The following is a 17,890-nucleotide window of genomic DNA, read 5'->3' on the forward strand; positions in this document are numbered from 1 at the left end:
CTGCCTTTCCTTTTTTGTATCTGTCTGCTCCGTTCGCTTCATGCATACCTTTCATTGTCAAGTTCTTGCCTTCCTCTGTGTCTCTCAGACTTCACACGGGGACACCCGTCCATCCGTCTCAAGCCACTACAGCCATATGTCTACCCTTTTGCTTATCCTTCTCTTTTCTATACTTCTTCTGTCACACCCCATCTTCATCACTATAGAAGCACCATAATCCCAGCTCAGACATGGAAAACTATGCAAGCACAATCACAACAACCCCAGCATGTGTCAAACAGCACAATAAGGATAAGTGATCTTCTGTTAACCCTGTGAAAAGATATAATAACCATATACTAAACCTCCACATACCTATCCGTCAATCCATCCATCTTACGTCCCGCTTTATCCATTTAAGGTTGCGGGATGCTGGAGCCAATTGCTGCTGACGCCACGTGAAGGGTACAGTACTGTACTTCGCCTGTCCCGCACGTACCTTTGAATTTCATTTCAGCTGCCTTAACACAGCAGAACAGTGTTCCCCACAGTGTCTTTATATTAAATGTGTTCATGGAGATGCGTCCTGGTAAATCAGCTTCAAAACATTTCACATATCATCATGACAACAAAGTTGCAGAGAAATCCATTCCTCAATCATACATATCAGCTTTTGCCAAGTTTTAGAGCAGACTGGGTGAAGTCTCTCTCTCATGGCACTGGGCAAACGGCGCAGTACTGGCATCTCAAAGCAAATTGAATCAGGTCAACTGGACTGGATCATATGTCTTGGAAGACCTAACTAGCCAGCCTAGTCAAGGTAACAGCGTGAGCTGATGGAGCTGGGGGTGAGGGGCAAGCCGTCTTCCAAGACATATGACCAAGTCCAATTGACCTGATTCAGTTTACTTCGAGAAATCAATTACACTGAACTTCACCCCTTCAGCAAGATCACTAAGTCACCTAACAAGCTGTGGGAAGTGGCTGAAGTACCTGAAAAATAACAATATAAGTCCAGAAAAGCAGGTAAATACAATATCCCGTCGATCACAGGACAAACACGGACACATAAACTTGCACTCACTTGCATTTATACCTAAAGGCAATCCATGATCACAAACCAGCTTCAAAACCATGCTTTTAAATTTTATATTTTTCTCTCATTTTGTTAATTTAACATTTTAATGACAGAACCGGCAGAGGGGTCATACTGTAGGAGTGGAAAATCACCAGCTGAATTAAATGCCCCCAATTGGGAAGGGAAGATAGACAGGATGTACAGAAACACGATTCCCCCAAAAAATATGCTGTATTTCCAGGCGACTTTCTAGAGAGATATCATACCAACGGTGACAATCCACTTGTTTGCCTCTAACCCGGCTACTCTCTCCTGCGGGACTGGAGGTGGATGGATGGATGGAGCAGAGGATCATTAGGACATGAGGGGCTCATCAGCAGCACTGCTACACCTGGAGCAAGTGTGCAAGTGCTCCATTATGAGCCAGTCTCTCACTCCCATACTAAACACAGAGCTTCTGTCACTTTTCCTGTTGTTTTGTGTCCAACTTGGTTTGCAATGCAATTCTCTACTCATGTACTTATGTTGACAAATAATCTCATTTATGTATTTTTAATAAATAAATGTGATTGATTGGATTGTGTATTTCAGTGCCGTGGCCGAGGTTGTGTTACACATTATTTAAAAAAAATGCATGCTTATTCAACCTATTTCTATGTGACGCTGCATCAAAAATTCAATAGATGAGGAAACATCGTCTTTGCTCGAGCTTCTGTTATGTCTTTAACTATCCCGACCTTTCAGGTGTCTCTGGAATCAGAGCCAAACATGCATAATGTGCTTCTTAATTTTTTGGTTGTGGTGGCTTTTGGTTAAAGTGAGTATTAATTTGATACGACAGATTCTCTTCACCCTTTTTACAACTATTTTGTCACTGCTGACAGGATTTGGCATGATGTTAATCCGTTTTGTAACCATAACCTCTACACTGTTAATGATATGTACAGAAATAAAAAAATAAAAAATAAAAAAAAACAGAAAGCTGACACATCAAGTTTTGTGCCCATAAAAAATACCCCCCTTACCCATTTAAGTATTCTGATTTTGATCATGGTCTGAATCAGGAATTCTGCAGTAGTATCCATTGATAGGATTGAAGAGGAATTAATAATATTAAAACTCTATATGAGTATTCCTAGTCATCAAAGGGTTAAATCTTGAATCACTTTTCTTTTTAGACTGGTTTTTTGTATCATCATCCTTGCCATACTTGCTCTTATACTGCAATTACCACATTGTTCATATGAGTTGGAGTAAAAACGATTGGCTGTTGCTGAAAAGGTGCAAATAAAATGTTCTTACAACATTTTACAAAGCCATTTTTTCCTCCATTTTAAATCTCCACGTTACAAAGTCATACACTGGACCATCTCATTGTGGCATCCCAAAATTATACTCATATTGTAAATCCTCCCACCAGATTCATGCTAATCTTGGAGAGCTTGTCAATCTTTGACAGATGACTGAAGAGCTATTGTCAGTCATCGCAAATACAACTTTGCGCACGATAAGAGTGAAGAATGCGAATCACAAAGAAAACCATTTCCAACTATCGGCCAGAAAAGATTACGAACTCATTAGAGTCCACCCTTTCCACTGTAACCTTACAGTCCAACAGAAGTAGTCTAGTTGTAGTTGTCATGGCAACCCAAAAGCTGTTCTTCAAGGAAAGGTTTCTGTCGATTGTGAATCCGAAACCTCCAGGGGTCCAGGAAAACAGAACGGCTAACCTGGCTGGCATCAAGCCCAGAAGAGGAATCTTTTGTCTGGGTAAGACATGAGTAGTGCAGGGCATGCGAGGGTAGAGACGCGGAGCAGCTGGCAACGAGAAACATCCAGCATGACTAACACAGAAAAGGGGGGAAGACGGTGGAACAATAGTACGATGAAACAGTGGACAGTGGGAAAAGTATACACGAGACACAAAGGGAGAAGAGAGGGGGAAGATTTAGGGCGAACAGAGAAAGACACTAAAGAAGAAGAAAAAGCACAAGGAGAGGACATGCAAAAAGCAAGCATCCAGACATAAAATGAAAAGGTGTTGGTGTTTTGCTGTCGAGTCATTCAGCCGTGAATCGGCCAGAAAATAAAAAGCCCTCTACTTTGCTCAAGTCCCTCATTGCACCAGTTACTCACTTGACACTACGTCGCTCTTTTCACCTGCCATCGCCCACAAACAAATGAACACTTGATGAAGAGGGTGAAAAAAGCCAAGAGGGGAGGGTACTGCCTCCACTTCACTTTGTGGATATCTTGAGATAAACTCAAGCCTCCAGAAATGATTGTTTACTTTTCAAGTCGACGAGCAGAATTAAGTTATCGAGATCCTCTGGCTTGAAGAGCACTAACAGGTCTTTAAACAGATACTCATGTGCACTAATTGTAAATATGTTTGAGTCTTGCTTGCTAGAAGCAATGTTCAAACTGTATCAGAAAATGTGGTTTTAAAAATAAAACTTGAAAGAGTGAAAACTTCTTTCAAAAAGTAACTGAAAGGTTACAAAAGTCCCCACGGATGGATGGATGGAAACATTACTACAGTATAATATGTGTTCACATAGTATTTCGCTTTATCAAACATACCCCTCCTGAAGGTCAAGTATATTATTCATTCAATCTATAAAAAATGCATCTCAATGCAATATTGTTTATCTCAAAAGTAATATTCAGACCCCAGAAAAAATGTTAAATTCAAAATATGAATTTAAATAAAAATGATATATAGCATAAGTTAATGTCAGCCATCAACAGGCAAAAGCAAAGAAACCCCTTTCACAGGTTGGCAGTCTATCACGGGGCAATACAGAACCATACAGGAAAAATATAAAAACAACTACTTTCTAAATGTGAGTTAACTACAGTCCTTCTACTTGAGTTGTTGTTGTTGTGACTTTACAAAAGGATATTCTGAGAGTGGCTGAAAAACTGCTTCAATTTATTGAACAACTGGACTGGAAAGATTTAATAAAAGGGTGAAAAAACAGCCTTCTCTTTCCCAGGTCAATCTCTGCACACACACACACACGCACACACACGCATGCACTACAAAAGAGTTGATATAAAGATCAGAGAGAATAACAACTGCAGGCACAAGTATGAACCGCCAAAGGTCTTCGTAATGTGGCATGACTGATGCTTGATGTAGCGAAGCTTCTGGTAAACAGAACAGAGCTACACAATGTTGGGGGAATGACAAGCACAATGATAATCAATCTTCAAAAGTCCCTTCAGAAAAGAAGCGACATCAAGGTGACATCGACCCTAAAGTTTGTCTTTGAAGCAGACGAAAAGTTAAACCAGATTTGCCTGAGTCATACTGCTTTGGGCCATTGAAGTTGTTTTTATTGTTTATGTGTCCTATTGTGTTTGGAATTTTGGAGGGTTTTCTGTTTTGTTTGGCAGCACAAGCAGCATAACTGGGTCTTAATTATAGTAGATGTTTTTTTTTTCATTCCTCGGTATTACTTCAATTGTACAATATATGAGTAATACAGTTTGGGTGTTCTTGGTAAGTAAATGCATGACTCACTGTTCAGAGCGAGTGCGTCATCGAGCTTTGAGGTGTTTTATATTCTGGTCAATTAATGCACTGATCCAAAGAACAACATGAAGTTGATATGCAGCCAATGCTGATATTTTTCCTGACATTAGGGGTTATAATTATGAATCCTAAATAAATGTGATTTAATTATCAAGGTGGAGAAAAATAACAATGACCATAACAGTCTGGCTCACAGTTTTTTCTCTGGATGATTGTCGGCAAGAGATATAAACTGACATTACCAAACTTTTATACATTTATCATGTAAACAGAGAATCAAGGGCAGTGGCATCAAACAAATGGCTCATGGGTTAAAATCATCCCAGAAAAGCGTTCAATGCAAATTACAAAGCAGACATTGGCTGCACTTTTTTTGATTAATTTTTCAATTCATTTAACCTTTATTTAACCAGGAAAAGCACCCTTAGCATCTACTAACATTTTACGGTAGTATTTACTGTTGTGGTGTTTCATTTCCCAGCAGAACACACTCCATGTAAACGAAACAAACAGGCTACAGGTCACCGGAGAAGCTTGCAAATATCTGACACTGTCCGGTATTGATCGCAGGCTTACGAGCACCAACTCGGCTGGCTAGTGAACCTTGCACACATGTATGGCCACCAATTACACCCCTGACCACAGATTTTACTAACAATTCTCCCACAGTCCAATTATTCATCTCCAACGTCTGAAAATCCCACCGTTTAAGGCAGACTTCAAAAAGATTTAACACATTTAAGAGCATACAATAACTAAACTAATAAAATGCTGATTACTATTGCCAAGTTTAGAGGATAAAATCCTGGTTTTGTAAAACAGATTGAACCAAAGTGCAAAAGTTAATAATGTAAGCAAAGCATGTCCAATTGGAATTTGTCCACGGTGTGCCGCACCATTTTCGAAAGATAAGTAGATGAAGCACAACACAGACATTGAACTGTGCAGCGACTGGCAGCAAGACGATGCTGTGAAATCTTGCTTGATATATGCGAGTTCATCAAAAATGAAGTGACAGGCTTTCAGTAACAATATGAATTCATACAAAACCACTATGGACTATTACTCCTTCATTCTGAAGATACCTTAATTATGAACAACCTGGGGTATGTGAAAATTGTTTTGGAGGAGATCATTATGCAACAGATTCTCAAATAATTAACATTTAACAACGGACCATAGGGTTATGTGGTATTGCTTCACTTCATTTGTCTTCTAAAATTCAATTTGACAACCTTAATTTACTCCCTCAGCTGATCTTTATTCTCATTCCTCTTGTTACCGGACTTCTTCTTTGTTCCCTCTAAAAATAACTTTGGTAGTAGAGGACATTTTCTGGGGTCTGGACTGCAGCAATTTAATGAGATGCTAGCTTTCAAAAGTCCTGCAGCATACAACCCATCTTCAACTGAATCAAATTGGTAACCGTGTGTGAGAAAAAGCAAAATCAAAAACAATCAATAAACAACTCTTCGTGAAACATGTGTCAGCCATCCATCTTCTCCATGCACTTAATCCAAGTTAGGATCAAGAGGAGCTGGGTCTTATCCCAGCCAACACCGGAGACGGGCAGGACAGGTAATCACTCTCACAGGCACACCCGTGTGCAATTTAGAGAAACCAATACACCAATTGCATTGTGGGAGGAAGTGGGTGTATGTGAAGACAGGCACAGGAAGAACAACAAAGTTCAGATGGTCAAGCCCTGTCGGCCAGCATGTTTGAACCACAACCATTCCGGTATGAGCCAGCAGTGCCTAACCACACCATCTTTTATTCATCTGGTTTCGTCATTTTTGCCAAATTCACATTCCCATGACACGACTCACTTTCTGAAAAAACTCGACCGATAAACATGGAGCGTGTTTTCACATTGGTTTTTGCTCATATTACATTGAAAGGGAGCAAAAAGACGTGCCCGTCACCTTATGCGTACAAAAAAAACCCCAAGCTCTTCACTTTTAACAACCTTCTTCTATATAAATGGGTTATTTCTAACAATACAGGACAACATATGCAGATGGCCTGTTTTTATGTTGCAAGAAAGAGGCATGTGAAGTTTATATTCACTCAATGTTGTACATAAAGTAAGCAAAAATAAATCAGGCACCAAAACAATCCATAGTTTTTGACAAATACCTACAAGTATATACTTCAAAATTAAATTCGATCATAAGAGTTTAAGATCTCATTCATAGTTTGAAGTAGTAAATAATAATAGTATTCATTGATCAGGCCATGTTTATTGATTTGCTATATTGGATAAGGCGCTTCCATTATTTTGTTATTCTTAAAAACAACACAAAAGAAGTACACACATGTATATTGCAATACAAACATCTTCCCTGTAAAAGCACTTTGGATGTACTTCATCCTTCATCCTTGTTTTGCCTGTTCGCCCTCAGTCAAAGGCCTAAAGACACTCCAGCCATGGCACGAGGGCAAAGCACCAGTAAGGGACCAGCTTGTGAACCTTTTGACCTCGGCAACGACTGAGCAACAGACTCATTTCTCTCGAGACTCCACCGGAAGTGAGACACTTTGATGACTATTGGCTGTCCGCGTTAGCTGGTACAGCAGTGACTGACTCACTTAATTTCCTGTTTTCTATCATGAGCAATGGGGAAGAGCCAGAAAGAATTATGTCAGCTGTTTGTTGCAAGATGGTACCTGATAGACATTGGCATTTAAGGGGAACAAACTAATACATTGCCAAATAGGGAGTTTGTTTATTTACATAATAATACAAGCTACATGGCCTTTAGAGTGCTACACTGTATGTTTCGCTGAAAAATATAAATTTTCAATGATAGGATTTCAAATATTTTTACAGTGAATGTATAAATCCTTCACACTTGGAGTGGTGTTAAATGTTTGTCGGTAAAAACTGCTTAATCATCACCCTGTTAAGAGGCAGAAAAATCTGCCTGAGTCATTATTCTCTCTTATTATTTTATTGATAAGATGTTCTAATATTGAAGCTGGACATTCAAACATACAACTCGAAGTTGCACACTGCCTGTGTATGGTGAAGAAAACCAGTTTTCTTTATTGAATGTGTGACATTACAGTGGAATTCTGGTGAGTAATACCACAGATGCTCAAAGAAAAAGGGGATAAATTACATGAAATCTGAACTAAAAATGATTATCTCACTCAAGATATATTCAAAAATCCACATTATAACAAATTGGCTTTCTTGTGTTTTGATGACAAATGTGTGTTCTTGGTATGAGAATATGTCAGCCAGGCAAAGCTGTCAGCGTGTGACACAGGATTAAAGCCTCTGCAGAGCAGGATCTGTATTTGCTTGTTTTCCACAGTCACACTCTCTCCAGTTTTGCCCACTTAGTTCCGCCAACCTTCTGCAGACTCCACGTGTGTGCCCGTTGGTAAATTAATTCTAATTTACTTTGTGACCGTGTCAGCTTAAGCCCGTTGAGGTTCATTGCCTCTGACCCCGACACATGGATGTGTCCTCCCACTTTCGATTAAAGGCTGTGCTGTTTGGAGTTCTGACATCTGCAGAGATTCATGGTCGTAATGCGACACCCCCACGGTCACAGTGCCTGGTTTATTTCTCCCTGACCCTCTTGAGAGTTTAACAACACGTTAGGGGGAGTACGCTGCACTTTTTTTCTCAGCAGGTACATTCATTTATATTGGGCCACATTGTGCTTTTAATAACATTTACAGTGCTTCTGTTCTTTTCAAACTCCCCAGTAAGCCATACCAATGTGACAATAAAAGACCATACCAGGACTCCAGATATAAATGAATTTCAATTATGGCTGGTTTTATTCATCATACCTGTGGTTTTCCCTAAACTTGTGTGACCTCAGAATACCTTCACCCAGCCTGAACTTGAAAAGAAATGAAGTTATCCAGAATGAATACCTAAGAAGCAGCGTGATGTCGTAGTGGTTTCCACTCCTACCACACAGTGAGAGAAATCACTGATTTAATTCACACCCTGGAGAAAAATTTGCATGTTATTCTCATGCATAGATTTTCTCCAGACACCTCACTTTTCTCCATGTGCCTTGCAGCTTGAGGTTAATCGGTGTTCACAGTCTCTTCGTTTTAACTCTTGTGAGGGAATGGCATGATATACACGACAGTGACCATAATCTGTTGACCCGCATATGACACAAGAAAAAATGAAGACAAGTTTCCTCATATCACATAAATTATTCATGTGTTTATGAAACACAGCATCTGAACATAGACTGGAAAAAGTATCCAAACCCTGATGGTAATGACTCCACATAGAGGAAAATAGAATGATGGAAAAGCTGAAGTTGAATCAATCAACTTAAGAGAAAGCTGCTGACTTGCAAAAACAAAACAAAAAAAAACAAATCTGCTTTTTTTTTTTTTTTTTTATAAGAAACACCTGCTGATATGAATTACCTCCAAACTATGCTCAGTGATGTGAAAAGGATGCCTGAAGGAGCGGCTTCAGACTTCAAACGAACACTGGAAGAAGTTAGGATTTTTTTAATGAGACTTCCACCTTCCACAACCAAAACATTCAACAGAAGAGATATGATGTAATATGACATTGCACTGTTGAGACACTGCTTTCAATATACCCTATAGAATAATGGCAGAGTGGCTGCCTCCCATCTGAAGCTCAGCAGCAGTTGAGTGATGCGGAAGCAAAATGATCTTCAATGAGTCAAGTAAGATTATAAGACTGACCTAGAAAATGATAGAATTCATCTTTTAGCATTTCCCGGTGGAAGCCCAGGCTAACGTTTAAAGAGGTGCTGTGAAAACAGAATGACAATCACAGCGTGATAACAATATGTCCCAGATTAAAACATTCTGTCAGGTAATCAAATTCTTTCTGAACGTTACAGTTCTGATCAGCAGCTCCCAGAAGCACTTGTTGCTAGAAATGGTTCAACTAATCATGAAATCTAGGGTTCAATTACTTAATCCCACAGTAATGGATGGTAGTAATGTTTAATGAATATGGTAAATAATGACACATGATTAAAAGTACCCAGAACTCAGCAGCACTCTGCAGTTGAGTTGCATTTGGGAGCTTTCATGTAAAGATTTTGCGCCCCAATTATTTGGGGCTTTTCTCCTGCTATTCTAGCATCCTACCAACGACAGTCCAATCTAACATGGGTTTGAGGCTACTTGGTGATTAAACTCACCATTAGTTGTGAATGTATGCGTTTGTCTGTATCTCTGTACTTGTTCTGCGACATTGCTCAGCCGTGACTAGTTCCTGCCCCAAGTGACCCCGAGGTGGGTGGACATATTTATATAGAAGATGCATGTGGTATTAAGTTAATCATACTGTGTTTGTGTATACGTCTAACTGAGATATTAATCTTAACACCTTCCAGAACTAACCTGTAAGCATTTAGGAAAATATTTTCAAGTGTTTTCTTGCTATAGTATTGGCCACAGAGGTTAAATTAAAAAATAAAAAAAAACCTAAGAAGCAAAATTTACATTTAGAACTGAAACCAGAGACAATGTATGTATATATATGTAAAGGTGTATTATCATTGAAGAACTAAATCGAATAATATTCCATTTTGCAATAACTGATAGTGTCAGAATTGCAGAGTTTGTAATACAGTATCACAGGGTTGAGATAACTTATTGTGCCAAATACTTCACTTCAGATCAAGCCGACATCGCGGTAGGGTCAATGTTACCCTCGGAGAACACACGCGATCAAGGACACGTCACAAACCCATCACTCCAGCCAACAGTCACCGACAGACACACCGTTTCACATCCAATGGAATCTGCAAAAAAGTGAATACCCCCTCCCCCACGTCAAACCCCTTCAATATAAGTAAATCACATCGTGTACATTTTAATCTGCTGATTTAAAGGCAGTGTGCCATCTGGGAAAGCTTGGCAGCTCATATGTACGCCTTACACAAAGTGTCTGGGTCCCTATTCCTCCATTATAAAATGTCAAACGACCGTGTGTGTGTGTGTGTGTGTGTGTGTGTGTGTGTGTGTGTGTGTGTGTGTGTGTGTGTGTGTGTGTGTGTGTGTGTGTGTGTGTGTGTGTGTGTGTGTGTGTGTGTGATTCAGATGACACACTTTTTAAGCACAAACCCAGTGGGTCCTCTGCTATTTTTGATTTCACGCATATACAGACCACCTGACCCACATTGTAAGTTTGTTGGAGGGAAGTGTATTAGCCACGGTCAAAAACACGCACACGTACATGTCACCGTGGGTCAGCTGTCGCCACCGAAGCACTGTAACCCTGCCAGCACAGCGAGGCTCGAGGAGTCTCTCAAACACTCTTTTATATCTGGTATTCTAAGCTAGAGATGCAGACACACGACATGTAATTTATAAATTACAAGACAATGACAATGTGTTTTATTTTACTTGTGCTAAACTGTTGATATACGGGCCCCAGTATTTCATTCTATGCAATCACAATAAAGCATCTGGATACGGTCCAAGGTCGACATAATATCCATATGTCCAACATTGTTAATATTAATAGCATTTTAAATGCTGAGCACAACATTACAGGGGTTTAATCGAAGTCTGTAGCGCTGCAGTTAAACAAAAAGTGTTCTGAAAATCAAAACTAATTGCTCCATCACGCCTTATCTCAAAAAATGCTGTTTGGCTGCCATTCACGCTTTTCTATTACAGCCTCTCAACTCATATTAAGCAAAGTTAAGATGGCAGCCTTTTGATTGTAGTCTACAGTGTAATTAGCTGTCAGCACTCTGCAGATAGGTTTTGTTGTGGAATCAGAAATGCATGAACAACGCAAGAGAAGATTCTGTCAAAATCACAATGGCACAAGAAGCAAAGGCAAGTACGACTTATGATAATTCCCTCATCAGAAAATTGTGAGGTTTTTTTTTTTCTTTTTTTTGCATAATGACTGTTATTTTCTACTGTAAATTCTGAATGATGTGTGGAAAAGGCAGCAGCAACTGTGGCGCACAACAATACAACTTTGCTCTCTTAAGTAAAAAAATGTATTATATAATATGTTCATTGTTACTTTTCCACACACGGTCAATGGTATTTGATTCCCATTAGTTCAGGTTGATTTTGTATCATGTATAACTGGGCCGCCAGCTTTGTAGTACAACATCATATTGCCTACAGGGATTTGGCTTTGTGCAGCACAGCCTCTGAAATGACTTTAGTCGGACACACAGATCCAAACAGTGCTCCTCCGCTGAGGGTCTGCACAGGATTACCTGGTGGGAAAGTGGAAACACTTTTCAACAGGTGATGTTTGCCATTGTTTTAAAGTGGTAAAGTTCTAATGGGATCATAGCATCATGGTAGTGTATAGCTGCTGGAGAGTCTTTCAAGTCAAGCGCAGATGGATGGATGTTTTGTTCTCAGTTTCTAGTCTGATAATTTTCTTTTTAATAGCTTTGACTCCAGCGCAGTTTGAAGGAAATGGTTTATTGCAATGTAAATATACAAGTACTGCACAATCTCTGAAAATACAATCCTCTGACACAGAATGACTGCATAAAGGCTGGTTACAGACAAGCAATTTAGTACTGTGATGTTGCAAGGATTTGATGGAAAGCGGCGAGCAAATGTAAATGATGTACATTTCAAAAAATTAAGTTTACTTTTTAGCAAAAAATTTAACTAATTCTCAGTTTAACTGGATAGTTTATTGCAAACAATATTTTGAATCTGACTACATTTTAAACATGAATACAATACAAGATAATATTACAAACTCATCATACCCTCTTACAACCAACAAAAAGGTATTGTTGCAGTAACTTTGTAAAACAATTAATTTTAGCACACAATGTACAAAAACAGCTGTCCTGTACAATCTTTAATCTGCACACTACAATGGTGTATTAAGTAATATATTTTTGTGATCAATCTTAAACTCCTATTAAATATTAAGTTCAACCATCACTAAGAGGCTTTATAACTCATCTACATTGTGTTTATTTGCCTCACCTGACGTCATCCATTTTCCTACCTACAAATCCGGAACACAAAGCTCAACACATAACCTATTCCCAGATGGAAAACATTAATGAAAATTGTGAATTCCGTGCAAAAACGTCATTTCATTATTCCCAACCGATCCTGATTCTACATCATTTTCAGCATTAATATTTTGTCTCACCCTCATGTGACCCCAACTGTACTGCTTGCAGTGCATGCAGACTGAAACTCCTTAACCCAGGGCCACCCGGAAACGGTGCTTAACACAATTCTCCGAAGTATTACACAAAAGCAATATACACCAAACATTTAATCAAATGTACACACGCAACCAGCAACTGCTCCAGCTGGCAAATGGCTCTCGAGCCATGTTTTTAGTCCATTTCGGACGTTTTCGAATAGATTTTGACCATTTGGGAACTCCTTAGTGTTTAGCGTAATAAAATCACAGAGAAGGATGGTACATCACAAACATCAGTGCCAGAATCACAGCAGGTTATTAATCCATCCTGTACATTATTTCATACAACTTGTGGTGGCTGGAAAGGATGACAGGTCTCCAGGCCATCACAGGACAAATGCAATACCTCAGTCACCAATTAACTCAAACCAGAGAACCTGGAGAAGATTTACTCATGTGCCAGAACGACACAGACTCAACCAGGGATCTTCCAGCAAGAGTGGCAAAGCAGGTCATACTCTGTTTAAACGTAGCAAGCAGAAATGGTTTACAGTTCAGCAAAAATGATTAATTGGTCATGATGTAAAGTACAACAAGAGAGAGTGAGCTTGCCAATCTCTGAGTAAAATTCGTGCTCACTCCTGTCATTTGCGGTCTCCATTAATGATGCATCAAATTACCGATCCTGGACTTCTACGGGATACATTAAGAGGATTTTGCCAGGTAAAGCCAAGTATTAACAGGAAGATGGAGAGAGATTGACAAGAGATGTCAGAGAAAGTGACAAATTATCAGGTGAGGAAAACAGACGTGTAAAATCAAAATAACTGGAAAGACAGATTTGTCAAAACACATAAATAATCAGCATTAACATGCAGATTCAAAATGGACAGAGAATGGAGAGAGAGAGAGAGAGAGAGAGAGAGAGAGAGAGAGAGAGAGAGAGAGAGAGAGAGAGAGAGAGAAGAGAGAGAGAGAGAGAGAGAGAGAGAGAGAGAGAGGAGAGAGAGAGAGAGAGAGAGAGAGAGAGGAGAGAGAGAGAGAGAGAGAGAGAGAGAGAGAGAGAGAGAGAGAGAGAAGAGAGAGAGAGAGGAGAGAGAGAGAGAGAGAGAGAGAGAGAGAGAGAGTTGTGCAATGAACAGTATTGTAATGAATGAGGCTCCGGTCATTTCCATGTTAGTACATGTCATGCTGCAGCAGTGCCTCCATGGCCTACATTCTGCCAGCTGGCACCACACGAGTGCACGCATGAGTTTGTACCATTCACTCACACACAAACACACATAAGCATGAATTAGATGAGACAGTAGTGGGCAGTGCTGCCACTGGAAAGATGAAGACATTCTACATTCATTAATACAACCAAGTACAGTTTGTTTTTTTCTTTTTTTAAATTTATAGTTGAGACATCCTGTAGTGATTCCTTGATCACCGCTTTAAGTTTCAATTAATTAATCCAATTTTAAGAGAACGCCCAAGCTGGATGCACAAACAAATACTGTATTTAAAGGTCAGGGTGCCCTCATGCTGACTGCTTCCTGTCTAATCTGATACCCCTGTCCCAATTCCATCCACAGAAGCATAAAAACTCATTTAAAGTTTGCATGAGGCAGATTAGCCTAGTTCAGCCAAGCAGCGTAAATTGGATGGGTTAGCTAACGTCTCATGGTATCACCGTCATTCCCATAACCCACAGTAGAATGACGTGAATAAGGAGAGGAGACTCTGTGTCACTTGAGAACAGGGAGAGCTGGAGTTATGTTCTATTTCTTATAGCTCACTGTGAAGGTTTTGTGCACGTGCGCGCGCGTGTGTGTGTGTGTGTGTGTGTGTGTGTGTGTGTGTGTGTGTGTGTGTGTGTGTGTGTGTGTGTGTGTGTAGACAAAAATATAGGGTCAGTGTACATAATAATCCACTGAATGGGAACAGTAAGCTCCCTTAAGGGGTTTCCCATGAAAAGCAATTGTGACCAATTTAGCCAGCAACAGAAAATTAGACGAGATTTGACAGATTAGCGGCACAGGCATGATGGGACAAAGGGGAGAACGAAAGTCATAAACAATTTAAATAATACGTAAGACAATAACATAAGAAAAAAAAAACTTTGAAAGAGTCAGAAAGACAGAAGAGAGAAGTACTGGGTAGCAGAAGTAGTGAGAGCATACATTGCCACAGCATCCTCAAAATGCACCATGCTGCAAATCTGCTGCCGTGCAATGCAACACACAACTTCTAAAAACACAGTGTGAAAACACAGAGTACTCACCTAGTCTAAGCTGCCCTTATGGCTGGCACAGAGAAGCAATGCACACACACACACCACCACCACCTCCACCGAGTGAGTGAAAACATAAGTAGGAAGAGAAGGAGCTCTCAAAGGTGGTGAGAAGAAGAAACAAAAAAGATTTCCAAACAAGTGTGTGTGCGTATGTGTGTGTGCGTGCGTGTGAGTTGGGTGTGTGTGTGTGTGTGTGTGTCAGTGAGTAAGGGGAGATCCATTCCAGTAGCGAATGCAAAGGGAAAGCTCCGTCCGTCTCTTTCTCTCTCTCTCCCTCTCTCTTTATCTCTCTCTCTCACAACTGTGACGCGTCAGGGTTTCGTCTCGCCCCCTCCCTTCCTCCATCCATCCCATTCTGTCTTTCTCTCAATCGCTCTCCCAATCCCTCTCTCTCTTCCTCTCTTAATCCCTCACTTCCCCAGTCGCTTCACCTCCCAATCTGAAAGACTGATGAAGACAGCATCCACAAACATACCAAAATATTTTTTGCAGATGTATTTTATGACTCCAAATTAATGTACTTTAATGTTTCACCTTTATGTTTGTTTTTGAACAAATAATTGCATTTCTGTTTTCATCTCCATTTAGCATTTATGACTTTTATGTATCAACTTCAGATGAGCAGGGCATTATTTCAAACATTTATCTATCAGTGGCCACACATTGTAGTAAAATTGTAATTGTGATGCATATTTAAACCTTAGCTTCGTCACAATAATCTAATTTGCACAATAACCGTGATGAAGAGTTCAACCAAAATGTATTTACAATTGATACAGCCTTTGAAATTAAAAAAGGAACATTTCAATTACAATACACAGGTATAAACATCCAATCTGATCAATAATTCAGATGACTTACCAATGGTGTGATGATTGTGCTGTTCGGGCACTTTGAGATGCTTCTTCCGCCCTACCTCTTCTTCAAGGAGGTAGTACCATCCTCCAACCTCCTACAACACATACACACACACACAAGGGCTATGTATTTTTTAGGTTCAGAGTCTCCCACGTGTGAACACGTTTGTGCATGGATGCTGATGTTAGGACAAGTGATTCAACTTAATGAGAGCTATATTTAACATGAATCATCTCTGCATAAACATGTTGTACGTGCACACACACACACACACATACGCATGCACACGCACACACAAAAGCAAGGGCTCCATTTGGTTGCACCTCCAGGGCTGCAAACACTGGGCGCACACACACTTACCACTCACAATGCTTTAGCTTATTCGAGCAGCTGATGCCGCCACTTCTGAGTACTGCCTTGTGAGCCAGATGGTGTGTGTGAGTGTATCTGCAACTACTGCATGTGTGGTAAATAAAATGACATAGACTGTGGCACAGAGAGTCTGATTTATAATCCCGTTGATGTGGCCTCAGTCAACAAGCACTGATGTGGTTTACCATCATATTACTGTGTAACACAGGCACACACACACGCCCGCCCGCCCGCGCGCGCGTCTACTCTTTTGTAAGGAATAATGTGACTCTATGGACAGTGACAATAATCTCCATTTTAAAAGCATCTTATCTGAGTGGACAGATTTCTGCAGGCTGTGGGACAAGGGGGGGGGAGGTCGGGCAGGGAACTCGCATAGAGGAAAGGGGGGGGAGGGGGGGAAGGTGTGTGTCCTGAAAGTCAGGGGAGGGATTTATTCCATAGTTCAATACCGCCATGCACATATGACTAACGGGGTGAAGTGTGGGGCAAAGGCAGAACTTTCTTTAAAAAAAAAAAAAAAGCACAACGAGCTAAAAGGGTGCAAACAAATAACAAGATGTGACAAGCAAGTGAAGCAGGTTAATAAACATAGCAGCCAGCACTTTTAAGCCACAACAAGGGGGGAAGAAAGGGATGGGCTTCTAGGAAGGGTTGAATGGGAAAAAAAATAACAACACAAAAGAAGAACGGATGTGTTGCGGAGGAGGCAGAGACATAACTCCCTATGACTCAAAGCGAAATCTCCCTCATTACCATATTAAGCCAATTAAATATTCATTGGGATAAATGTTAAAGGAAGGAAACCATAAGGCTCAGTTAAAACATAATTCCACTCAGTTGTTGCTTTCAGAGCTGACACGGAAGTTAATTGAAAATGCAGTCAAGATATACGAGAGTGGATTGTGTACGAGAGAACAAGAAGCTTGGTCATTTTGCAGCTGAGTTCATACTCGTTATCCTTGTTTTTTTATTTAAGTTTGGGTGAAGGATTCAAAATTAAAAGGTCTTTGATTTATAATAAAACGTTAGGTTAGGTTGTAGGTGTAAATTATTCTTTCAGGATGTTTCTTGATGTATTACAAGCAAAACTTTGAGGTTTAAGAAAATCTACTAATTGGGAATGTCGATTCAATAGGCTCTTTTATCTCACTTTCCCATGTCTGACTGGGAGGGTGCTCATATGCATGCTTGACCTGGCCATTACTCTGCAATATTCAAGTTCCTGATGCTCAGCGTTTCTGCAGTCTGGCTTCGATCGCTTTGTTGGACCCATTTTTGATTGGCAGGGCCTCTACGCTTGTGTCCTGTATCTCCCTTTTCTCATGTCGATTTCTCATTTCTCGCATTGATCCACATTTGTGACTTTTGGATTCAAAAAAAGTCAAGGGATAAAAAAGGCACTGATGTTGGTCAATTATTGCTCTGAGATCTAATGTTGTGAAAATATGAAACTGAGGCATCATTGAGAAAAACATATCTAATCCAGGTTCATTTAGGAATTTACCTTTATGCATCTGGAAGGGGACAACTAAGCATTTGTAAAAGCAAGAATATATAAATAGATTTTTTTTTTAAGTGTAGAGGCATTGCCTGTCCTTTACTTTATACGCTAAAAACATCCAGTACAGTACAAGAAGAATGTCCTAAAAG

General features: G+C 39.9%; 1 protein-coding gene across 1 annotated transcript in view; it reads right to left on the minus strand.

Annotated features, from left to right (window-relative positions):
* Nucleotides 1-17,890, minus strand: part of rgs3a (regulator of G protein signaling 3a) — a gene marked incomplete at its 5' end in the record, with an annotated part of 149,079 nt that overhangs the window by 113,221 nt on the left and 17,968 nt on the right. Inside the window, one exon of the mRNA XM_080510106.1 lies at nt 15,869-15,959. Coding sequence (XP_080366232.1) covers nt 15,869-15,959 — 91 coding nt within the window. The remainder of the gene's footprint in view (nt 1-15,868; nt 15,960-17,890) is intronic.

This window comes from Blennius ocellaris (assembly GCF_963422515.1).
Source record: "Blennius ocellaris genome assembly, chromosome: 15".
NCBI lineage: Eukaryota > Metazoa > Chordata > Actinopteri > Blenniiformes > Blenniidae > Blennius > Blennius ocellaris.